General features: G+C 40.3%; 15 protein-coding genes across 15 annotated transcripts; 8 read left to right on the top strand and 7 right to left on the bottom strand.

Moving 5' to 3' along the window:
• Nucleotides 1-182: 182 nt before the first annotated feature.
• On the top strand, nt 183-1,964 carry NEMIN01_1259 (uncharacterized protein; the record flags this gene model as incomplete). Its single annotated transcript, XM_051477201.1, has 1 exon — nt 183-1,964. One exon carries the CDS (start codon nt 183-185, stop codon nt 1,962-1,964), a length of 1,782 nt encoding a protein of 593 aa, XP_051333161.1.
• Nucleotides 1,965-2,280: 316 nt separating this feature from the next.
• On the top strand, nt 2,281-2,763 carry NEMIN01_1258 (uncharacterized protein; the record flags this gene model as incomplete). The annotated part of the gene is made up of 1 exon (XM_051477200.1): nt 2,281-2,763. The coding sequence occupies one exon, from the start codon at nt 2,281-2,283 to the stop codon at nt 2,761-2,763; it is 483 nt and encodes a 160-aa protein (XP_051333160.1).
• Nucleotides 2,764-2,925: 162 nt separating this feature from the next.
• Nucleotides 2,926-3,315, bottom strand: NEMIN01_1257 (uncharacterized protein; the record flags this gene model as incomplete). Its single annotated transcript, XM_051477199.1, has 1 exon — nt 2,926-3,315. The coding sequence occupies one exon, from the start codon at nt 3,313-3,315 to the stop codon at nt 2,926-2,928; it is 390 nt and encodes a 129-aa protein (XP_051333159.1).
• Nucleotides 3,316-3,754: 439 nt separating this feature from the next.
• Nucleotides 3,755-5,428, bottom strand: NEMIN01_1256 (ATP:ADP antiporter, AAA family; the record flags this gene model as incomplete). Its single annotated transcript, XM_051477198.1, has 1 exon — nt 3,755-5,428. The coding sequence occupies one exon, from the start codon at nt 5,426-5,428 to the stop codon at nt 3,755-3,757; it is 1,674 nt and encodes a 557-aa protein (XP_051333158.1).
• A 543-nt stretch (nt 5,429-5,971) lies between these two features.
• Nucleotides 5,972-7,216, bottom strand: NEMIN01_1255 (uncharacterized protein; the record flags this gene model as incomplete). Its single annotated transcript, XM_051477197.1, has 1 exon — nt 5,972-7,216. One exon carries the CDS (start codon nt 7,214-7,216, stop codon nt 5,972-5,974), a length of 1,245 nt encoding a protein of 414 aa, XP_051333157.1.
• Nucleotides 7,217-7,743: 527 nt separating this feature from the next.
• Nucleotides 7,744-9,912, bottom strand: NEMIN01_1254 (uncharacterized protein; the record flags this gene model as incomplete). The annotated part of the gene is made up of 1 exon (XM_051477196.1): nt 7,744-9,912. One exon carries the CDS (start codon nt 9,910-9,912, stop codon nt 7,744-7,746), a length of 2,169 nt encoding a protein of 722 aa, XP_051333156.1.
• A 343-nt stretch (nt 9,913-10,255) lies between these two features.
• On the bottom strand, nt 10,256-11,425 carry NEMIN01_1253 (26S proteasome regulatory subunit N3; the record flags this gene model as incomplete). The annotated part of the gene is made up of 1 exon (XM_051477195.1): nt 10,256-11,425. One exon carries the CDS (start codon nt 11,423-11,425, stop codon nt 10,256-10,258), a length of 1,170 nt encoding a protein of 389 aa, XP_051333155.1.
• A 461-nt stretch (nt 11,426-11,886) lies between these two features.
• On the top strand, nt 11,887-12,915 carry NEMIN01_1252 (fructose-bisphosphate aldolase, class I; the record flags this gene model as incomplete). Its single annotated transcript, XM_051477194.1, has 1 exon — nt 11,887-12,915. The coding sequence occupies one exon, from the start codon at nt 11,887-11,889 to the stop codon at nt 12,913-12,915; it is 1,029 nt and encodes a 342-aa protein (XP_051333154.1).
• A 356-nt stretch (nt 12,916-13,271) lies between these two features.
• Nucleotides 13,272-14,861, top strand: NEMIN01_1251 (hormonally upregulated Neu-associated kinase; the record flags this gene model as incomplete). Its single annotated transcript, XM_051477193.1, has 1 exon — nt 13,272-14,861. The coding sequence occupies one exon, from the start codon at nt 13,272-13,274 to the stop codon at nt 14,859-14,861; it is 1,590 nt and encodes a 529-aa protein (XP_051333153.1).
• Nucleotides 14,862-15,371: 510 nt separating this feature from the next.
• Nucleotides 15,372-16,625, bottom strand: NEMIN01_1250 (uncharacterized protein; the record flags this gene model as incomplete). The annotated part of the gene is made up of 1 exon (XM_051477192.1): nt 15,372-16,625. The coding sequence occupies one exon, from the start codon at nt 16,623-16,625 to the stop codon at nt 15,372-15,374; it is 1,254 nt and encodes a 417-aa protein (XP_051333152.1).
• Nucleotides 16,626-16,657: 32 nt separating this feature from the next.
• NEMIN01_1249 (uncharacterized protein) lies at nt 16,658-17,110 on the top strand (the record flags this gene model as incomplete). The annotated part of the gene is made up of 1 exon (XM_051477191.1): nt 16,658-17,110. One exon carries the CDS (start codon nt 16,658-16,660, stop codon nt 17,108-17,110), a length of 453 nt encoding a protein of 150 aa, XP_051333151.1.
• A 426-nt stretch (nt 17,111-17,536) lies between these two features.
• On the top strand, nt 17,537-18,403 carry NEMIN01_1248 (L-asparaginase / beta-aspartyl-peptidase; the record flags this gene model as incomplete). The annotated part of the gene is made up of 1 exon (XM_051477190.1): nt 17,537-18,403. One exon carries the CDS (start codon nt 17,537-17,539, stop codon nt 18,401-18,403), a length of 867 nt encoding a protein of 288 aa, XP_051333150.1.
• Nucleotides 18,404-18,770: 367 nt separating this feature from the next.
• Nucleotides 18,771-20,411, top strand: NEMIN01_1247 (uncharacterized protein; the record flags this gene model as incomplete). Its single annotated transcript, XM_051477189.1, has 1 exon — nt 18,771-20,411. The coding sequence occupies one exon, from the start codon at nt 18,771-18,773 to the stop codon at nt 20,409-20,411; it is 1,641 nt and encodes a 546-aa protein (XP_051333149.1).
• Nucleotides 20,412-20,786: 375 nt separating this feature from the next.
• On the top strand, nt 20,787-21,662 carry NEMIN01_1246 (uncharacterized protein; the record flags this gene model as incomplete). Its single annotated transcript, XM_051477188.1, has 1 exon — nt 20,787-21,662. The coding sequence occupies one exon, from the start codon at nt 20,787-20,789 to the stop codon at nt 21,660-21,662; it is 876 nt and encodes a 291-aa protein (XP_051333148.1).
• A 292-nt stretch (nt 21,663-21,954) lies between these two features.
• Nucleotides 21,955-22,782, bottom strand: NEMIN01_1245 (uncharacterized protein; the record flags this gene model as incomplete). The annotated part of the gene is made up of 1 exon (XM_051477187.1): nt 21,955-22,782. One exon carries the CDS (start codon nt 22,780-22,782, stop codon nt 21,955-21,957), a length of 828 nt encoding a protein of 275 aa, XP_051333147.1.
• Between the last annotated feature and the right edge of the window lie 10 nt (nt 22,783-22,792).

Below are 22,792 nucleotides of genomic sequence, written 5' to 3'. Positions count from 1 at the left end.
TATGTGGCAATGGGATACTTTTTCATGCAGAGTAGGATTATTGATCGATCAAATATGATTTGAGTATTAAAATTATTTTTCGTTCTTTAATATAAGCCAATACGGAAAAATGATGCAGCATTTCTTAATACAGAAGCTAGAACAGGTTTTATAAATAAAAAATTTATCAGCTGCGAATAAAAATGGATAAACCCTTGGGAGACTTTGACCTATACACAAATAGCACAATATACCAGACGGGGCACACCTTGGACCCACAAAACCCTTCAAGAAGAAGGAATACCGTTAAAAATCGCTTTTTCAAGAACAGCGCAACTTTTCTCTACTACTATGCAGCTCCTATTGTTGTGGTGCTTTCAAGCATTTCAATTTTTCTAAGCAATAGATTTATAACTGTTCTAGTAAGTAGAAGAGCATTCAATTACATCTCTCAACGACTAGAGGTAGAGGGAATCTATGGAATTTTCCCTGAAGATACAGAGTCAGGCATTGTCAGCTTAGATTACAAAGTAGGAGTCTACAAGAACATAGGAATGATTTCAGCTGTTCTCCTAGTGCTGCTTGTTTCTTATCTTATCAAAAACAGAAAAAAACTAATGGAATTGTACTTCATTGTTCTCAGCATACTTCCTTTTTCTATGGGGATATTTGCGATGGCTTGTCTAGCCGGAGATTTCGCAACGCGTTTCTATCCTCCCTATCCAGCCAATTATCATCTTAAGATAATATACTTTATAGTAGGTTTGTTCATGGGGCTATACAGCTTTTTGCTTCTTGTATTCTTTAACGAAAGATACAAAAAAACAACAAAAAAGCTGTGGTATGTGATGAACATGAATGTCTGCATTTTCTTGTTTGGAGCACTATGTGACCTGTTTTTAAATTCTATTTATAGAAACAGATCAAGGACTTTGCTATATGTAGGAGGTAGTATTATTGTAGCGCTCAGCTTCTTTATGGACTATAATATATCCATCCATGTAGTGAACAATTGTTTGATCAAATATTTGGTGAGCAATAAGCATCCAGAAGAAGAGGAAGATATCCTACTAGAACCACTGCAAACAGGGAGAGAGAGAATGGCTGCAGAAGAATCTTCTACAGCAGCATCAAATTCACCTTATATTCGATGGGAGAATAAAATGATGCTTAATATGGAAAGTCTTACAAGAGTAAAAGGTGCTGTAGAAACACAAGAGATGGTTAAAAATGTTACTTTCCCAAAGGAATTACACATCGAGCACTTGGCCATAATCATATGGTGCTTTGCATGCTCTTTCCTAAAACAGACGGTATTTATGGCGGACACAATAGTTTCCCCAGAAAACAAGATTGATGCTAATAGCTATCTATACCTTATCTGTCCGATAATCGCTGTAGCACTTTACTATTTGCTTGCTTCTATTACTAAGGCTGTAAGCAAGATATTAGCTGTGGCATATGTTATGCATGCAGTTGGAATTGTTCTCCTATTCATTACCAGTTTTATCGGATGGATGCCCCTCCAGTATCTCTCAATGGGAATATACTTTACGAGTTTTAATTTTGCTATTGCGCTAGTCTCAGGAGTGCTGCCCATAGCCTTGGGATCGAGAACATCTAACACATTTACATTTGCTGTGTATATCTTTTTAACACAGATATTTGATGGCTCTTACCAGCTGACTTCTGTTCTGCCCCAGCTAGAATCGAAATACACAAAATATTTGTCTTTCACTGTGGTGAGCATTCTTTCCTTACTTTTGATCCCAATATACATGAGAATCAGAAAAGCAGAGACTGCCAGAAAAGAAGAAGATGATGATGACGAAAATGCCATTGCCCTCGACACATACATTCCAGCAGTAAAAGTTGACACAGCACCAATGCCACCAGCGCATCAAAGAGGTGTATTGGTTTCTGAGACCTATACCACTAAAGCTTATCCTTACACGATTGATAGTGGGAGCGATGATGAAAATTAATAAATAGCTCTAAGCTTATTCTTTTTTATATGCAATCCACTGCCTGCATAGCTGCTACTATCTTTTATTTATAGACTACCTCAACTCATCTACTATACCTTACTTTTTTCTTATCTTCTGTGCGAATAATTGAGTATCTGTCATAGACAGCTGGGCAATCAATAGAAGTACATATCACAGCTGCTAATCTAGGAGAAAACTAGCAACTTTCCAGAAATTTTTGCAGTAAAAATTTATTCACGTGCTGTCCTGTGGAGTAAATAGCGAGTGATGCAGATGAATGGAAAGTAATTTTATTTTTGCCACAGAAAGAGAGATGCTTATAATGGGAGACATGGACAGAGTGAAAATATACACGCTGTCAGAGCTGGAAAAGAAGGAAAAGCTAGAAATGGTGCTGGCCAATGAGTTTGATATCTTTTCCATGACAGGAGTGGATCCGAAGGACAAAGAGTTTCAAAAAACATGCATAAAAGAAGTCATGAGACAGAACCCGAGCGGATACAACCACAAGTGCAACTGTCCAGTGCAAAAGTTCAAACAGGTTAAATACATCCCTGCTAAAGATGTGATTGCATACAACAGCGGAAAGTGCAGTTTAGACGTTGCACAGATAGGATATCTTGTGCCAAGAAACAGTGCGTTTGGGAAAGAATTCAGAGGCCTTCTTCTGCTGGTCAGACAGATCATCATCTCAAAGAAAGAAACTATCTCTGTGCCATTTGAGTTCTTTACAACTTGGCTTGGGCTGAATGTGTGCATTGTCTGTCTGCTGTACATGGAGAAATACATTTTCTAGCTTCATTGGCTAGGATTGCAAAAATAAAAACAGTGCATTTACTCTTATCTTCTCTCTGCTGAATTCAAGTGAAAGAAAATGTGCCAGAACAGCTGTGTTATTTACTTTTATTGTATTTATAGATAAGCAGATGGATAAAATAGGCAATTTTAACGGTTTTTTCTATTTGAGCATCCCGAGACATCCTTCGTACAGGCCTAGGATTAGCTCGTTTTCTTTGATTGTCTCTGTTCGGCTGTTTATTTCTTCCTGCAGCTTTGCTTTCTGTATCTGCATTTCAGCTAGCTCCACCTCCATCTGGTTTATTTTCTCTTCTGTTGCTGACAGCTCTCTCGCATTTGTAAACATCTTGTTCTCCTCTCTGTTTAGGAGCGTGGTCTGGTCTTCTTTTCTTCTCTTCAGCTCCTGCACATCCTTTGAAAGCAGCGCGTTCTTGCGTCTGCTTATGTTGATGGACTGCTCGAGCACTGATCCATTTTTTGACAGCAGCTCCACCTCATGTGCCAACTTGGACAGCTTTTCTCTAATGGCATGTGCGCCCAGGAGATTCATAAAAGAAAATTTAATGTGCAATAATATTTATTCATTATGCCACGAGAATGAGAGGATATCTAAGATGGCTTATTGCAGTTAAACAGAGATACACAGAGCAATAGACATATAGTACACTGTACAGCAATATATTCTGCCTGTGGTGTATTTTTATTCAAATATCCTGGTGTAAAGAGGTGAGAAAAAGTTTGCACACTTTTTTATTACTCTTGTTGCTCTAAATTCAATAGGTACAGTTCGAAAAAGTGTACATTTTACTCTCTGGATTTATTTATAATTCGAAAATAATTCAAATGCACAGGAGGCAGAACACAGCAGCCAACCAATGGACAAGATAAAATGGATAAAAACTTTCAATGAACAGTGTTTTTATTGTGTTTGTGCTAAACAGATCAGACACAAAGAGAAACCACAGGATCACGCGTTACTTGTTGCTCTTTCAGGCTTTCTCATTATTATCTTCTACCTCGTTTATCTTGATGGGTAAGTCTTTGCCCTCTCTCACTGCCTTGTTGTAGTTGACTCCCAAGTAAATGGTTGCATACAGCCAGACTGAGCTGATCAGGAAAGTAGCTGTGAGTGTAACATTCACTGACTTTCTTATGTCGTTTGTGTTGAAGATGTAGAGCAGAACAATTTGCATAATCGATGCAACTGATTTCCCCAGCTTTCCAAACACCCCGTCGTATATTCCCTTGAATCGAGACCTGTGCTCCTTCGGGATTTTCACTCCCACTGCCTCCTTGCAGATGTCAAAGGCTGCGTACTTCATTATTTTGATCACCATTATCACAATCATACTGATGACTAGCTCTATGGTCTTTCCTTTTGTCAAAGTCCAGTTGATTGTTGACCCAATGGATTTTCCTATTGTGGTAAATACGCTGGTGTCATTGGATACCATCTTGCTGTTCACCCAAATGCATCCGAAGAAAATAGTAGATCCTATCAGAGAGAGCACAGGAGACACCAGACCAAGTGAGAGCCATCCTTTTCTCTGAATGAAAGACTTCATTGGGGACATGAGGACGATTCCTGTCATCAGCCCCACAATGACCTGCTGTGACGCCTTTGTCTTCATGGTTATGCTTTCCTTTGGCTGATTCATTGCCTCTGCGTACCCAGTGATTGTCATGTTCCCTGCTCCCTCTGTTATGTTGGTTACCATTCCGTATGCCAGCACAGAGAGCGAAAGAGCCAGGATGATTTGGTTTGAGAAGGCAGCGACAATTCCTGCGATCATTCCCACTTTTGTCTTTGTTTTCTTGGCTGACACGGGGTTAGTGGCAATGTATACGGGATACGGAATGACCTTGTCCATGAGATACTTGTACACAAAGTAGTTGACAGCACAGAGGAAGCCCAACAGAAGGAGGAAGTATCTGTAGAAGTTGATGATTATGTCCTTGTTTGACTTTGCGAAGTACGAGACTGTGAGGCCCATGAGCCCAGAGAGCATCAGTGCAATGTTCGCGCATATCAAGAAAAGAGGATAGAAACGAAGGGCTTGCTTCAGCAGACAAATCTCATTCACGCACCCGAAGAAAAGGAGAGAAAGCACAAAGCTCCCCCACATTTCAGCTGATACGTAGAAGAATGAGCACGTCCAGAAGTTGACAAGATACAGCATCCCTTCCAAAAACTGGAGGCCTCTTACGAACATCTTCCCGTCTGAAAACAAGTCAGAAACTAGGAACTTGTACGGCTCTATTGTTTCTGCTATTGGGAAAATAACAAGAGAGTAAATAACAAAGTATATACCGAATCCAATCTGTGCGCCCAGCATGATGCTTCGCATTTTGACGCCCTTGGACATGAGGTACTGGAACATAATGCCGAATGCTATGGTGAAGAAAAGCACGGCTGTTGTTTTGAGATAGCTGATGGAGGTTGGCAGCATTTTTCCGATAATTAGCGTATCTTTTGCATCTCTCAGCGTAGAGTATATAAAAGATATGATAAAACCAAGTGTTGCCAAACAAAAGAACTTTGGATACTCCACCCTCAAAACTCTGAAGAAGGTGGAGCACTCTTCGTTTGCTCTTTTTTCGTGCTCTTCCTCTGTGGGAAGTGACTTTCTTTGGTAGTCCTCTGCTACTCTATTTTCATTCATACGGAGAACATGCAAATTGCTTTTATAGCTCGCAATAGCCGGGGTATGGATTATTTTGATAACCAATCAGAAAGATTGGCTTGTTTTTATTAATTAAAATTGATAATAGCAGCCCCGTGCTGTAGTGAATAAAAAAGAATTTGAAGCTGCAATTTTACCCAGATGGTTTAGATGGTGATTCTATGGTATTCTCTTCTAGATCTATCATTTACTGTAGGAGATAGTGTGAATGATAATAATCACTCGCTTCGCTAATGGCAATTCTATTTTTCTACATTTTTGTTTCTTTTTTGGAATGCATCACCAATTCCAGCTCGAGTACTATTGCTGATAAAAATAAACATGTATTTATGTTGTACATACTATGCTATTTACTAAGAATTCGTGTTCTGATTTAGATTAAAGCAGGCTTTGGGAGAGCATTCAATAGATTGCAATTAAATTCTTCTTTGGCTTCACAGAAAAACAACTGTAATAAAAATAAGAGATCTTTTGTCTAGTGAATTTATTGTTGGCAAACAGAGAAATAGCACTGCTCTTTCTTTATACTGCTGTGCTCTCTTTTTTTCTTCTGTAGACACAGTATACATAGTAAGCGAGAAGAGAAATAAATAGCAGAGCCAGTGTGGTGATGGATATAGACAGGAAGACAATCACTCTTCTTGCTTTGTAGTTTCTGGTCATGCTTTTTATTCTTTGTTTCATGCTCTTTTTTTCTATCTCTTTTCTGATTTTACATGCTAGAACAGTGCGGCGCCTGTTGAATATCTGTTCTTTTGAAGACTTCTTCTTGATCTTTTCTTTCTTTTTTCTTGCCTCCATCCTTATGTTCTCTTCATAGGAGTCGAAGACATTCTGGCAGTCTTCCATGTGGTGTATTTTGTATGCATAGTTTGATATCTCGTCATCTAAGAACCGAACGATGAGATTGTCCAGAATGTAGTCCCCGTACACTGAATCAAAGAGGTGGCGGTCGTACTCGCGCATGTATCTGTACCAGTAGTAGTAGGTGTAGAACTCAGAGATGAGCTCTTTGTTCTTTTTGCTGCTTATGTTGAACTTGTGTGATTTGACTGCTTTCATGATCTTGTCTATTCTTTCGCTCACAACTTCAATAAGATGGCAGTCACTCGTCCTGTAGATGTTCTGTAAAAAGTCTATGGAAGCATCTAAGTCATTGTTCTTCTCTATTTTGGTTCGGTATGTTTCTCTTAATATATACTCTATCTCTTTTATATTTATGCAGTTTATCATGTGCATTTGGTTGTACTTCTCTCTCTGCCTCATCACAAGGTTTAGCACTCTTTGGTTTCTGGCTTTGTGTTCTTTTGATTCTGTGTTTTTCTGTATTGTTTGAAAGTAGCTTATGAAAGAGAAGAGACGGCTTATATGAACGGACAGATAAAACATAAGGTCCTGCAGAAGTTCATCGATGTTTGGGCTCTTTGCTTTTATCTGGTCTTTTATCATTATTTTCCAGAACTGGGCTATTTCTCTGACACTGACTGCTTTTCTGTACTGCATGGTCTTTCTGAACGCCTCCATCATGTGGGGCTCTATGTGCGAGGGCTTTAGCTTGATGAATTGGTCTATTTGTCCGTTCACTATTTCAATCATAATTTTATTTATGCAGTTAATCATTATATCTTCTTTTTCAGGCGAAGTTGATGGTTTCTTCTCGAATAGCTCAGCATAGAGTTTGCACAGACGATGGTACGCACTGGTTTTCTTTATTGCGTGCACAGCCAAAGGGTCTATCATAACTGGATTCTTACTGTACGCGTCCATAGAAGGATAGAATCATTAAAAAAGTAAAATTATAATATTTTGGAAAATATTTGGCAGAAGCTGTTGGAGGGACAGTCCGAGCATATGCGATATTTACAGAACTTACCATCCTCTAAATTCTAAAGGTCTTCTACTGCTGACAAACATGGATATCTGTAGAGATATAGCCTAAAAACAGCAAAAACTGTTTGTTGTTTTGATCTTGCCAAACATAATTTTGTTTGGGATATATTGCACCACTAAGATACCATCTTCTAGATATCTAATCTAAACATGCAATTGCTTACTTAATGGTAGATGATTGCTTGGTGTTTGCTATGATAACAAATACTAAACTGATCTCACCAGTATCTCAAACCACTTGAAGTTGTATTCAATGAGTCATCCAATACCCTTTGTGGTTTCGAAGAAAAAACAGCTCTATTTATCTTAAAATTTTTGGCTCTGCATCTGCAGTCAAAGATGGATAAATAATGAGCAAATAATTTACTCTAATGGCACACAATAGCAATCTAACATTAACTTGTTTATTCTGTTTTCTTTTGTGTAAGATGTGGGAACGCTATCAGCGCATCTGCACTTCCTGTTGTTTCGTGCGTGAGGTTAATAACTGCAGAAAGAGCCAGGGAGAGCTGTTTTCTGATTATTCCAGCACCTGGTGCTCTTTTCAGCAATTCTTTCAAAAATAAGAGAGATCTTTCAACCATCCCATCAGACATAGCTGACATGATAACGGGAATGCTCTGCGGTATCATCTCCAGAGGGAAGTATCGGCCAAGAATCACAGGATCACCAGTGGATATAGCCAGACGCATAAGCATCGCATTCTGCAGCTGCGTTGCTCCAATGGCTCCTGACAAAGCATCTCCTTCATTCACGATTTTTTTTTCTATTTCTTCCGGAGTTTCTTTCTTCCACATTCCTGCAGGATTTACTCCTCCTGCCTGGTCTGTGAACATTAGCACTCCAGTCTCTGTGCACACTCCCACTGCCTCTCTGAATGTGCCCACTTCTATGAATATATATCCGCTCGATTTCACCATATTTTCAACGACTTTCCATCTTTCAATCTCCTGCGACTGGTGGAATATGGCTGCATACATCGACTCCCTGGATCCTGCAATTCTGTCTGGTCTGAGCACCTTGTAGGTTACAATCAGCTCGCCTTCTTGTGTGTGCACTAGCCCAAGCGGCAGAGATCTTCCCATTCCATTTCCGTACGCTGATAGCACTCTGTACTCTCCGATTTCTTCCATTTCCTGGTTGTATGCGTATACTACTCCACTTTCTCCAAGACACGACACCTTTACTCCCTCTCGTGTTTCTGAGATATCTGCCATAACGAACTGCTCTACGCCATCTTTTCCAGACACAGAGGAGGGCGAGAATGTTGTGAGTCCCTGCATTGTAGCCAGCAGGACACTTGTTCCTACTATTTTCACAGCAAGTGGCATATCTATTTCATACTCCTGGATCATTTTGCTTCTTTTGAGATCGTACATCTTCATAATCCCAGGGCCTGCAACGACTAGAAGGTCTTCGTCTGCATCTCCCTTCATGATTCGCATCTCTGTGCTTATTTGCTTGACTATTTCTCCCGTTGCTTTGTGCACTTTGCACTCTCCTCCAGAAGAAAGAGAGACAAATCCTCTTTTAATCGGAACTATGCAGGCTATTGCTGCATTGTGCTCTGAAATCTTTTGGATGCATGTAGCTGATCCTTTGTCCCACATAAAGATGTCTCCTGCTTCCGTTCCCGATACGATGCATGGGCCTATGTCCTTTGCCACCATCTGAGACGAAGAGTCTTGCTCGTTGAACAGCAAAGTGTTGGTTTTCCACTCCCACACGACAGAGCCATTTCCTGAAAGAACTATCCAGTCGTCCTCCTCCACGAATTTGGCATGGGTTATTCCTTCAGAGACAAATATTTTCTTAATTGGCTCCTTGCTCTCTGATGTTGTGCTGTATAGCATTATGTTGTGGCTCGTATCTATGACAACTGCCATATCTCCGAAAGTGGAAATATCTGCGCCCAGAAGATTGTGCATAGTAAACTTTCTGTGGACAGGAGTCCACTCATCTTTTTCCAGACAGATGAATTTGCTTATTTCACCGCTGGCCCATACTGCGTACAGCTCTCCGTCTATTTTACGCGCTGCCACTGTGTACGACTTGTTCCTCGCGACTTTAATTGAAACATTTTCTTTTTCTCTGTACTCTCTTAGAGACCCGTCTTTTGATCCTGTAATAAGCCCTTCTTTTGTCCCGTTCATCAGGATGATGCTGTCTTGGTGGCCTGTGATGTGTTTGTCTTTTTTGAATGTGAAGAATCCGTTGTCTTCTGGGATCCATATCTGGAGATACCCCATAAAGTCCAAAAACACTCTCTTTTCTTTTGCATAGGCTGCCTTGCACTCTTTTGCGTGCATTCTTCCGACCTCTACATTGTAGGAGAGATTGTATAAGTATACTTTGCTGCTCTCGTCAAGAGCCAGGAGGAATCCGCTGTCAACTGAAATGCTTTTTATGTTCCCCTCTGTTTCCAATTTCAAGATGCTTGATGTTCCGCTGCGTATTTTCATCTTTTTTACAATACGCCCTACACCCACAAACAGCTCCCCTGTTTCTTCGCTGTATGCAGAAATGGTAGCTGTCGATGACCCGTAGACACAGTTTAATGTAAGACCACTCATTAAAAATTTTCAGAAAATCCAAACAGAAAAACAGATTCTGCAAATGCAAAAATAACGCACTATCAAAATTCCTTAGAACCACTGATTTCTCAGTGCTACATCTAGAACAGCTAACTAACTTATTCGGCAGTGATAGAATTGCATTGAAAATATAGGATAACTATGATTGGCATAAAAATTGCTAATATACACTGAGTGAATAGTAAATATTTGAGCTAAAGAAGCTTGAACAGACTGAAACTAAATTAAACAGTAGAGAGACTAGCCAGCAGTATGCCATAACATTAGCAAACATTTAGTAGTACGACGGATAAGAATAGATCTTCTTTTATTTAACAATGTCTTATATTCTATACTCATTGTATGTCATTTCAGCCTGCAGCTCTTCCAAAGACTTCTTTTTCACAGGCTCATGCTTCTTAATCATTGCCAGACTGTTTGCTACACTCAGCATTTCCTCTATCTTTAGCATTCCCTTCTTCTCTTCTCCTTTCTCCAGCCCAATGTACTCTTTGCGCTCAGAGTCTATATACCCTGCAATAGTTCCCTCTGCAATGGCTTTCTGAAGGAGGAATGACGCGCTCTCCTCTGATACTCCCAGCATCTCTCCAACTGAGCTCAGGTATATCTTCGTGTACACTACGCCAATTCTCCTAACTTGTTCCTTCTGCACTGCTGTTTCTAGCCGAATGACAGAGTGGTACAGTCCATCCATTCGCAGCATATCCTCTACCTCTCCCACAGCCTCGTGAAACTTTTCCAGTGAGCACGACTTTATTGCTAGAAGAATTTTCTGGTAGTTTATCAGTCTGGGGTTGTTCATAAAGAACTCTCTGTTGGGATGCTTGCCCTGGTGCAAGGATGCCACCACCTGCACCTTTCTGCACTCTTCTGTAAAGAGAGTGTCCGTGCTTTTTACGATCGCTTTGTTGATTGCCTCTTCTGCTGCTCTGAATTCTTCGGCCATGAGGTATATAACACTCGCTAGATAGTAGAAAACCGAGGACTGTCCTACATCTGCTTCGTCTGGCAGCTTGATTCCCTTTAGGAATGTGTATGCCTCGTCGTACAGCTCTTTCTTCTGAAGATCCATCAAAATGCTATTTATTATCACAGTGGTTGTCTCTGTGTTCTGGTACTCTCGAGCCTCTGCAAGACCCAGCAGATACTCCGATAGAATGTTCTTTTTAAGCTGGCTTGCTGATATTCTTGCTGTTGTCCACAGGCCTGCAAGAACCCCGTCGAGAATTCTTGTTGGCTCTCTTGAGATCTCTTCAATGTTTTTCATGGAGGTGCTAAATGACTCTTCATACTGCTCTTTGTATGCGTATGACATGCTGATGAACAGCTGCAGAAGATATCTCGCTGGGCCTGTGGAGTTGTTCTCTAAATTGGCTAAAAGCGACTCAGTGTCTACTTCTGAGATGATGTCGTATGTATTTCTAAGAGCATCTTTTGTGCTTTTCAAAGTGGCTTTTTGTATGTGTTCTATGCTCTCATTTACTTTGTCCATTAAACAACAAAAAATTAGCAAATTAAAATAAATAGTAGTGTTTCCATTCTGTGCGCCCAAAGACTAAAAGAGGTGATGGCCTTCTGTAGAGTTGGTTCTTGCATCTTCTTTGTGCTACAAATGCATTTTTATATGGTAATGTGATAACAATCCATAGAACAGTATTTATTTCCTCTTGCATAGTTCTATCTGGTTTAGAAAAGAGCAGTAGAAAATACAGATCCAATCACATTCAATTATATACTGCTCTTGCTGTAAGTGTAAAAATAGTCTAAAATGTTTGGTTAGGTACAGTTTAGATTGTTATTTATTTTTGGGTGTATTTTTTCTTCTTTTGGTAGATATTTATCCTTCTGCAAACTTGATAGAGGGCTTGCAGATTAATTTATTCATTTGGCATCTATTTTTACAATAATGTTTTATTATTGGTTTGTACAGTGGCGTATCATATGAAAGATTCGATGCTTACAGGGGCTGCTATGGACGAAGAAAGAAGAAACTCACTGAAACAAATAGCAATTAAGCTCGTGGAGAATAACAAAGGCATTCTTGCGATAGACGAGAGCCCCAAGTCAATGGAGAACAAGTTTGCATCTGTGGGCATAGATAACACGCCCGAGAACAGAAGAAGGTACAGAGAAATGCTGCTCACTGGGCCGTCCAAAATAGGAGAGTATCTAGGAGGCGTGATACTGAATGAAGAAACTTTTTTTCAGAAAGACGCCAAAGGTGTTTCTTTTGTTGAGCACATGAAAAAAGCTGGAATATGTGTGGGAGTTAAGCTAGACAAGGGACTCCTTCCCCTAAACCAGAGCACAGAGAAGGAGAAAATGAGCACGGGCCTCGATGATCTAAAAGAAAGGTGCAGCAGGTACAAAGAAGGCGGGGCATCGTTTGCCAAATGGAGATCTGTCTTTTCAATTAGCAACGGTCTTCCAACAGACGAGTGCATAAATAAAAACTGCGAAATACTCTCCGAGTATGCGCTGATCTGCCAAAACAACGGTCTTGTTCCGGTAGTTGAGCCTGAAGTGCTCTTTGACGGGTCATACGATGCTTCCCAGTGCGAAGTAGTCACTGCTTCTGTTATCTCTTGTCTGTTCTACCACATAAATAAGAAGGGCCTATACATTCCTGGGATAATTCTCAAGACAGGATTTGTTACTTCTGGCCCAAATGGCAAGGCGCAGTCTTTGAGCGAAGTTGCTGAGGGCACTCTGACTGCTTTTATGTCTTCTGTTCCCCCGAGCATTCCGGGCGTGGTGTTTCTGAGCGGAGGACATCCTGAGGATATTTCTGTGAAGTATTTAAAAGAAGCAAATGCGATTAAAAGAACCTGCAATGCGCCATGGAGCATTTCCTACTCTTTTGGAAGGGCACTGCAGGACAGTGTGCTGGAGCTGTGGGGGAATAAAGACGAGAATAAAGAAAAGGCACAAAAACTGCTGGAGGAAAGAGCTCGCATTTGCTCAGAGGCTGTGAAGGGCTAGAAATAAAAGTGTGATGTTCGTATTTTCTTCTGTCTCTTTAAGTGATATCTGCGTTCTTTTTAACGTACGTGTCTCTGACTCTTTTTGTTAGCTCTTGGGAGCGGTGCAGAGTTAATATAAAATTTATTAAAATCTTCTTGTTGGGCGTATAGTACAAATCTTACACAGTTTTTATTCTTGTGAATTGTCGCTAAGTGCGGATTAATTTTCTCTTTAATTTATGTGCAACCTTTTTAAGCTGTGCCTGCAGAAACTGTTTAGATCTTTTTCTTTTTCAGGAGGGCGCGCTGGAAGTGTCTGAGAAAGGACAAAATATTCTGATTTACAGAATTGAATTTTTTAGTGTTAGTATTTGCATGGTTGGTAAGTATACGGTCACAGAGCAAATAGGAAAGGGCGCTACCTCCGTGGTCTACGAAGGGACCAACAACAAAACCAGAGAAAAGGTGGCAATAAAGGTAATTGACTCCAGGAACACAAGAAACCTCCACCTGGCCGCGAATGAAATAAGAGTTCTGCAGAGGCTGGACCACCCCAACATTATAAAAATATTGGAGACCGTGGAAACAGAGACGCAGACGCTTATTGTTTTGGAAAAGTGCAAATTCTCTCTTTCTTCGGTGGCTAAATCAGGTGCTCTTCCCTACAAAACTGTTCTAAGGATATTCCGAGACATTCTCGTGGGTATGCGGTACCTGCACACGAACGGAGTCATACACAGAGACATAAAGCTGGGGAATGTGATGATAAGCGAAAGCAACGACCTGAAAATAATCGACTTTGGTCTTTCCAAGGACACTTTATTCAGCACGCCAAAAACATTCTGCGGCACCCCGGACTTCATAAGCCCTGAAATGATGGGGAGAATGCCGTATACAAAAAAAACAGATATCTACAGTGCAGGAATGCTGGTTTACTTCCTTATATTCAGATGCGACTACAGCAAGAGCAGAATGGAAAGCGGGAAAAGATCAGAGCAGTACGGCGCACTCGTCAGTCTGCTGGAGAAGATGCTGGAAAAAGACCCGAGTAAAAGAATATCCGCAGAAGAAGCCCTGACAAATCCGATATTCAGCTCATTTTTTCCCCAGCTCATACCAATAGAGGGAATAAAAAGCTTCCAAATAACAACGAAGCTTGGGAGAATTGAATACTCGGATGAAAAAGTTGCAATGACAGCAAAAAACGTCAGCTTTGCAATAAGATCAGGCATGGGCGGGGTGTACCAGATGGACAAAAGGACAGCACAGGAGGTGTACATACCCTTCTCGGCAACAGATACAAAAACACTGAAGCTTGTCGGGTTCTGCTACTCCATTCTCGGCCTTGTAAAAAAAAGAACGCCTGTTGTTATCATTCTTACCGACAAAGGAAAGTTTTTCAAAATGCTGAAAGATACAGTTTATGTCTACATTGTAGATGAGTTTTATATTCTCTGGCAGAACGGAGAGATGTCTGCCAAGAACCTGAAGAGCAAAGAGAGGGTGCAAGCTACTGGCGTAAGCAAAGAAGAGATGGAATCTCTTATATACGAGTCCATACGCGCCCTGCGTGATGAAAGCACGCAGAAAAGACCGATAACAATAGACAAAAGAACGTTTAAAAAAGGAAGTCTGCAGCACAGCACATACCCGTCCATGGGGCTGTCTCTTGAGTCTGCTACATTGGCCAGCTTAGCCCCTGGGTCTCTGCTGAAAGAAAAGTCTGAGTACTGCCCGATATTCATAAGACAGGGAGTCATACTCAGACTAGAACCGTATCTCTACTTTTTGTTCTTGTTTTCTGGAGGCTGTTTTATCCTTAATTTGCACACAGAGGTCCTGGTAAGCTTTTCAGACGGTCTTCCGAAACAAGTCCACCAAATCAGCTCCAGCACTGACCGAGAAATGCTCCAGAACATTTTATTATTTGGCGCAGTGCTGAGCAGAAGTTCGAGGAGAGTGTAAGAAAGTATGACGTATAGAGAGCATTCTGTGAATATTATACGGGCAATGAGTTGATGCTGCTCTTTGTTCTGCACCCAGCTCTTCTTTTGGAGCGTTCATGGCTTTTGCATTGTAGATCGCTAGATGAAATTAAACACCACAATAAAAATAGATAATTACCATACATGGGCTTTTAACTATATGAGAATTTCTGAGCGTAGTTTTTAAGCTATTCTTGTGCTAATATATTTACTCTTCTGTTCACTACCTTCTCTAAAAGTAGAATAAACAGCAGCAAGAAACTGTACACTGTTCCAGCTCTTACTCTAGGCAGTGATATTCAGCTAAATTTGCAGAAAAACAAAACAGTACTTGAAAAATAGAAAGCTTTCTTATTTGCAGAGTAAGTATAAAGTTTAAATTTTATTCTACATTTTAAATTTAGTTGAAAGTGCAGCATGGCCTACACCTAATGTTTTGCAGTTATACCGTGCATGTGCTACTATGTAAATTAGCTGCTATTTAGGTAGTCTATATCTCAAATCTGGACATGACAGAAAAGATTCCTGCACAGGCAAACATCGAGCTGCCTAGGTATGCATACACATTGAACCGCGCCTGCGGAATGAGCTTGTTTCTTCTGGATATAAAGTCAATTATTGCATGGGCTGCTGCTGAAACTCCGCTAATATACGACATTATGCTCAAAATGTTCCTATCTGCCTCTCTGTTTATTCCGTTGTACGATATGTACAGCGTGATGTTTGTTCCCAAAAACGAGAGAAGATATGCTAGATACCCGCCAACAATGTTTTTTGTTGTTTTTAAGGCGTATATTCCCGATATCTGCAGGATCCATGACACACCCATAAGTATTTCTGAGCTTCTCTGCGACCTGCTAGTATATATTACGAGGGGAAGAGCAAGCGCCACAGCCAGCACTCTGGCAAATCCTTCTAAATACCCGTGCACCGGCTTATTTCTGTCTTTCTTTGGCTGGATTTTTATCGATGAGCTGAACACCTGAAGCGCTCTTACAAGCCCATACGAAATGTAGTAGAAGAGGCCTGAAATGCGGTCTAGAACCTTGCGGATTACTCCGTCGTGGTAGCTGATGTTTCCTGTTCTTTCGATCAGTATTAAATCTATGTATATGCGAAAGCACACGCTGAGCGTGAATGCTCCTGTGTATGAAAGTATCTTCGACACAAGGTTGTATGTAATTCGAATGCTCTGGGAGCTGTTTGTTGCTTCTTCTGCAAGGTTTTTGTCCTGGCATATGCCCAGTATGCAAAAAAGCACCATCACCTGCGAGATAATGGTTAGGTACACGGAGGGCACACTGCTGCCCGAGATATAGTACATGTTCTGGGAGATGAAGCTAGAAAGTATGCCCGTTATCTTTCTTATTGTGCTGTATCTTACGCTCATCGTTTGGTCATTTTCTGAGTAGAATCTTTTGTCCACCACAAGCGTGCTGTTTCGGTACGCCATCAGAATTTCAATCAAAACGGTAAAAACAACGGACTTTTTCCTCATCTTCAGGAGAAAGAGATATGCTGCTATCTCCGAGACAACAGAGCTGATGATCGTAGATAGAAGGCCTATTTTGGCAACAATCCACGACAGAATCAGCGAAAAAAGAAGCATGGAGTAGAGCCACCACGGAATGATTCGGTCGGCTATGTCCTTTGTTGTAAAGCGCTTCTCTTCCACAAGAAACACGGAGATAAAAGGAGAAATAGGACGGAAGTTTCTTCCAATAATGAGCAGTGTTTGAAGCATATTAAAAAAATATTTTATCGAGTTCTCCAAAGATGAATGAAGCAGTAACATCTCGCACAAAATATCTGGAAGTCTCGCAGGAGCTCAGAAACAGAATAGTGAACATATACACGGCAAGCATGGAGCATAAAAGAAAGGCAGAAGAGCAAACGGTCCCTCTAGTCGAAGAAATAGACTACAAAGGGATATCGCAGGATCTGGGCATGATTGGAGTGTGCACAGACGAAGTAAAGTACAAAATACAAGATAAGCTGGCGCATTTGGAAGAGATAAGAGACTATGTAAAGGAAGTAACGACCGATGAAAAAGACCAGAGGAAAGCATACCTGTCAGACATCATTAAAAGAGAGATAGCGCAGGCAGAAGACCAGCTGAGTGTCTTGGAAGAGAAAATGCGCTCTCTGATATCAAGAGGAAACGAGAACGTCCTCCAAACTATACAAACAGCAATCAATAGATTGTCTAAGAAGATGGAGCACATGTAGCCATATTAGACGCACAGTATATAGCAGAATTAGGCTAAATAAAAAGAATAATTCTTAGGATTACTATTTCTCTTTCCAATTGCAATTATGCACAGTATATTAAATCATGCTAATTAAAAAATAAAATAGTTCAACCATCTACGAGAAAATAAGACACAGATCTATCTACAGAGCCAATTCTCATCCACACTACCAACACAGTATAAATACTCCAGGGATGCTATTAGTATATCCCGTTGTAGCTGGTAGTTTATGGCCAGGTAGAGTGCATTATTACCATGCCTAGACAAGCATAGAATTGCATTATTTCTGATAGAGTATGAGGTGGACTGGTCTAGTGGTTATGATTCTCGCTTAGGGTGCGGGAGGTGCCGGGTTCGATTCCCGGGTTCGCCCTCTTTTTATCCCCCCGGAGGACAAACTAAAATGAAAAATTCTCTTTTGGGGTTTCTGGTGCACGGCGGGGCAGGGTCATGCTCTGCTGCCCAAATAAAAAGGATGAAATATGCACTAAGAAAGATCCTTGCAGAAAGCTCTTCGCTGGATGAGCACGCTTTGTCTTTGGAGAGATCGCCTCTTTTTAACTGCGGCGTAGGAAGCAATAGAACAGTTGCAAACTCTGTTGAAAATGAGTGCTGTTTGATGGACAGTGCTGGGGCCTTTGCGTCAGTCTGTATGATCCCCGAGAATATTTCACCATACAAAGCGCTTAGTAAGTATGTGCAGGTGGAAAGAGACCCAGGCCTAGTTAAGCCAATTAGCGTGGTATATTCGCAAGGACTGTGCAGCGAGAGAATTAGAGAAGATGAAAATAAAATTACGGAGCACGAGGCAGGAGATACAGTGGGAATAGCTGAAATTAAAAGCAGCACCATTACAGCTGTATCAAGCAGCGGAGGACCAAAGAAAAAATATCCGGGAAGAATTGGCCCCTGTTCTGTCTACGGCGCAAATACTTTCGTGTCTCGAGATGCCTGTGTGCTTATCTCGGGAACAGGCGAGTCACTCATGCGGAGCCATTTGGCGCAGAGAATACACAGGAAAATAGAAAGCATGCACTTTGAAGAAGTCAGAGCAGAAATAGAAGAGTTCATGAAGGAAGAGAAATCTTTTCCATACATCGGCGGAGTGGGAGTGTGCAGAAAAACAGCTAACACACTTTTTATTGTACACTTTCAATCAGCTGCCTCTTTTGTCTACGGATACAATTTTGGAGGCCTTCTAAAGGTCATTTCACACATACAGCCCGAAGGATGCGTGACTGTGAATGTAGAGAGAGTTGATGTAGAATAGGTATCTGATTAGTGCAGAAGAGTGGTGATGTATAGATAGATACAGTTTCGAAGAGAATAATGAATATAGCCCAGAGTACGGTAAAGCTTTGGAGATACTAATGATTTAAAAAATAGTTAAGTCAAGCACAAACAAAATATGCAGGAGCAATGGATGTGCGATTAATAAAGATACTTTTGCTAATGTTCTATCATTAATTGAACACTGATTAAATCTCAAGTGCACTATCCTGCCATTGGACACGTCATAAACAGCTAATTAAGTGCTTTAAAGACTAATTAAAGCTTCTTAAAAGTGTCAGCTAGGCAATCTAAATTAAAAGCAAACTATTTAAAGAGTTTAAATTTAAAGATACAAAAGTTGCAAGATGAATAGCTCCACCGATGCAATAGATATAGTCACAGATAGCGACAACCAAGAAAGAAACACTGAAAAGAAAAGATCAATGTTTAGCAGGTCTAAGCATTACATCTTCATAGGACTGTTCGGAGCTCTCAATCTCCTCATAAGCAGCCCTGTCCAGCTCATCGAAGTGTTCAATGAGAAACTAAGAGTAGCAGCATACCTAAAGAATTCACTGGAGTACTCAGAGTGTATGGGCCCTAGATCAGATAACTACAACTCCACAGCCTCTCTATTCTGCTGGGATAAATACTTGGACAAGACAAGCGAGTTCTCCTACAAAATGATAGATGACTATGAAAAAACTCTGTGGCTCACTTCCAGTAGTAGCAGCCGAGAGCTAACAGATATCCTGTTCAGGCTGAACGGCATAGGAACATCGCTGATTTTCATGGGGGGACTGCTAGGGTACTTTTTGTGCCTGGTGTTCTCAAAAGTTTTTAAGAAACATCCAAAGTGTGTTAACACTGCATTTGCCGCATCCATTGCAGCTGCAAGTGCGGCTATTTTCTTTTACAGCAGCACTATAATGGATAGTAGGGTGAATAGGAGCGAGATAGAAAGTGCGCTTTCTTTTCTGATTTATTTGCGTGGGTTACTCGGAATGAACATTTCCTTTTTCAGCTACTACATAAGCATTAACTCCAGCAAAATATTCGGAAAAGGAAAAAGTAAAAACACCAGGATCGCGCAGTTTGGAGCAGTTCAGACGATCTCTGGGTCTCTAGCCTTCACCGTTCCTATACTTTTCAACTGGATCTATTTTAACGGCAGCTGGCTAGCATTTAACGCATTCACTTTGTCTATGTTTGGGCTGTCGCTTGTGATAGTATTATTGCTAAACTATTTACTTGCCATAAAAAGCAGTGAACAAGAGCACAATTACGAGCTGCAGAATATGCTCTCAGTGGAAGATGAGAAGAAAGTAGAAGTTGTTTGTAGAGAAAGTACATCAGATCTATTCAATGGAGAAGAGGAGGTTAAACCTAGATTATCGCATCGTATCTTGAGTAGTCTGAAGAAAAATGTAGGAAGATTTTTTAAGTGGTATCCTGTTATTCTGGTATTTTATCCTGTTTTGTTTTTCATGACAGGAGCCAACTTGTTTTTATACCACAAGGATGTTATTCTTCATTCAACAGCAGGAATAGCTTCTGCAGTCTTTCTCTCTTCACCGCTCATGGGAGGAGTTCTTATGCTCACTGTGTTTACGAAAATGAAACAAGGAAAGCTGGCTGTGTATGGATTTGGTGTAACCACCATTCTTGAGATCTTTTTTTATCTTGTGAACCAGAGCATACTCTCTGAAGGCATAACGAGCACCTTATCAGTTGCAGTCTCATCGCTAATTCTTATCTGTATAAACTGCACCCTTGCTCCTCTTCTAGGCACTCTTCCTTTTTACATCAGACACGACTCACCAAGTGTAATAGCTATATATGGACTTATGATGCAGCTATCCAATCTGCTGTGCTACATTGCTCTGTCTCACCTATACTCCGCTGTGCAATTTAACTTTGTGTTGCTGTCTGTGGTTTGCTGTGGGCTAGGCGTCTTGAGCAAGAGGTGGCTGTTTAAAGAGTACAAAGAGCGAAGTTTGGAGTGAATAAAAAACCATTTATAAAGTGTAGAGTATGTAGAGAATAATAATATTTTGTGCTAAATGTAAATAATTTTAAATAAATAAAACATATCGGCTGCAGAGCTGTAAAAGCTACGAGAAAAGATATTCTCGGGCTATTATCTACACTCCAGTGATTTTACGCTGTTCAGATGGCAATTAATAAGGCCTCTGGCTTTCTACTGATCAAGAACTATTGAGAGATCCATTCTGTCGTTGCGGTTGGAAAGTAATTTATCGCAGTGTCCAAGTAATACTTAGATACATAATCACAAAGACATTCTTGATAAAGATTTGATGCAATATTTCATCAATTAGTTGCTAGAGAAAAGTATAAGTAAAATAATTTTTATTTTTCACATGAATATGGCAGTAACAAGAAAGAAGATATACAAGGTTCAGGTGTTTATAATGTTTTGGGCTCTTATGATAGGATTATCTGAGATTAGCCCCAATAAAGTAGCAGTAAACTGTTCACAGGAGCCCGTTAAATTTAGCATAAAAAGAAGATATCCAAGCAGTAAGTTTGGTATTGATGAATATAAAAGCGGGCTGCGCGTTGGCAATGTGTCAGAGAAAGTAGAGCTATTTGAGAGGTTTATAAGCCGAGACAAAGGCTTGGCTGATAAAGAGAGCAATCCTTCAAAAGTACAACGGAATTCTATTCTCTTTCCAAAAGAATCAACCTTTTCGAGGATACAAAGGGAATTTGACCCTCCTTCTAGTGAACATAAATCTCGTGGTTTTGTAGATGCCATAGTACACCCTGATAAATCTTATGAAATTATAGAAGCCGGCCCTCTTGATGATAGGGGAGAAAGTGAATATTACTTTTCAACAAAGTTTAGGGCTTCTACCAGTGATGATCATGCACCCCAAAGACTTGCAGACTATATAGAATATCCTGATGGTCCTTCTCAAGTTGCACAAACCAATTCTGGTAGTGACAGCAGAAATGAAGTATACGCTGATAGCAGACTTAGCAGATCGTATGAGGACTTAAGCGCAACGAACGCCAATCCTGAACAAAACAAGAACGACTCTCAATCCAGATATCTTAGCTATAATTCTTTGAACACCATACATGAGAAAATATCCGAGTATAACCATACATTAGATAGCGCAAATGCCATCTTGGAAGATCTAGATAATGCTTTAGGTGTCGATACAGACAATCGTACTGCTGCGTCTTCTATAAGCAGTGATATTGCATCTACATATAGCGCTATAGAATAAAAACAATGAGATATGTATTTTAATATAGTCTATATCTATAGTTTTATCATACTTTATTTTTACACTGAAGAAACAAAGACTCATACAGCCACCAATATTTACTATTTTTAAATAAATATTAAATTTAAACTGTAAACTGTGCAAAAAGAGACAGTATATGTTCCTATTTTCTTAGACTTTATTTAACTGCAGAGTGTTCGATTAATTTTTACCAAAGATACACATTTCCTAATAAGTTCATTTTAGTTTATTTTAGCAGCTGTTGCAGTGCAAATGTCATTAACAAATGTTTCTATGCGCGGGTTTTTATCAGTGCAACTGCAGTTTCAAAAGAAAGCCCTTGTTTTAGAGCACACAAAAGGAACACGATGTGCTTAGACTGGACAGGTGGCTTTTGGAAAACTCTCTGCACTTTGGCGCGTTCTGCCTGTGTGGCGTATTCTTTTATTATTTCAGTGCTGTTTACTCTATCTCTATACTCGTGTATTGCATTCGCCAGCTTGCCTAGTACTTCTGTGTCTGCAGAAGAGCAGTGTATGTTCAGTGTTTTGCTCTCGTTTGATAGAATCTCAAACTGTTCTATTTTTTTTTCTATTATGTATCCCCTGTGCTCCACTCCGCCAATGAAAAGAATGCCTTCTATGTACGACTCCTCTGTTCCCTTCTGAATTGCTGCTAGAGACAGAAATAGCTTATCGGAAATGTGCACGACAAGGTCTCTGTCTTTTCTTTTAACAAATTCCTTATTTTCAAAGAAAGAGATAATATACCTCTTTTTGTCTTCCTCTTTCTCTAGCTCTTTCATTGTATTGGCAACATCGCCCAGTCTTTTTGATATTTCTCTAAGGATGGCAGGCTTTAGTGTGCATGTTGCTCCAGAGTATGTTTTTTGTTCTATTTTCTCCTGTTTTATGATGCCCTTCTCCTGTAGCTCTTTTCTTGCTATTTCCAGATGCGCTTCTGTTTGGATGTTCTGTTCTGCATACGACACGTTGCTAAGAAACTGTTTGGCCAGACACGCCCATTCTTCCTGGCTCTGCGATGACGGCATTTCATACTCTTCTGCCCCGTCTTTTGACATCTTTATTTTTGGCTCTTTGAAGAAGTCGCTTGCGCGCATAAAAAATATT

The sequence above is a fragment of the Nematocida minor genome (genome assembly GCF_024244105.1).
Source record: "Nematocida minor strain JUm1510 chromosome Unknown 7861, whole genome shotgun sequence".
NCBI lineage: Eukaryota > Fungi > Microsporidia > Nematocida > Nematocida minor.
The sequence above is the reverse complement of the archived record's forward strand: the minus strand, read 5'-3'. Positions and strand labels throughout refer to the sequence as shown.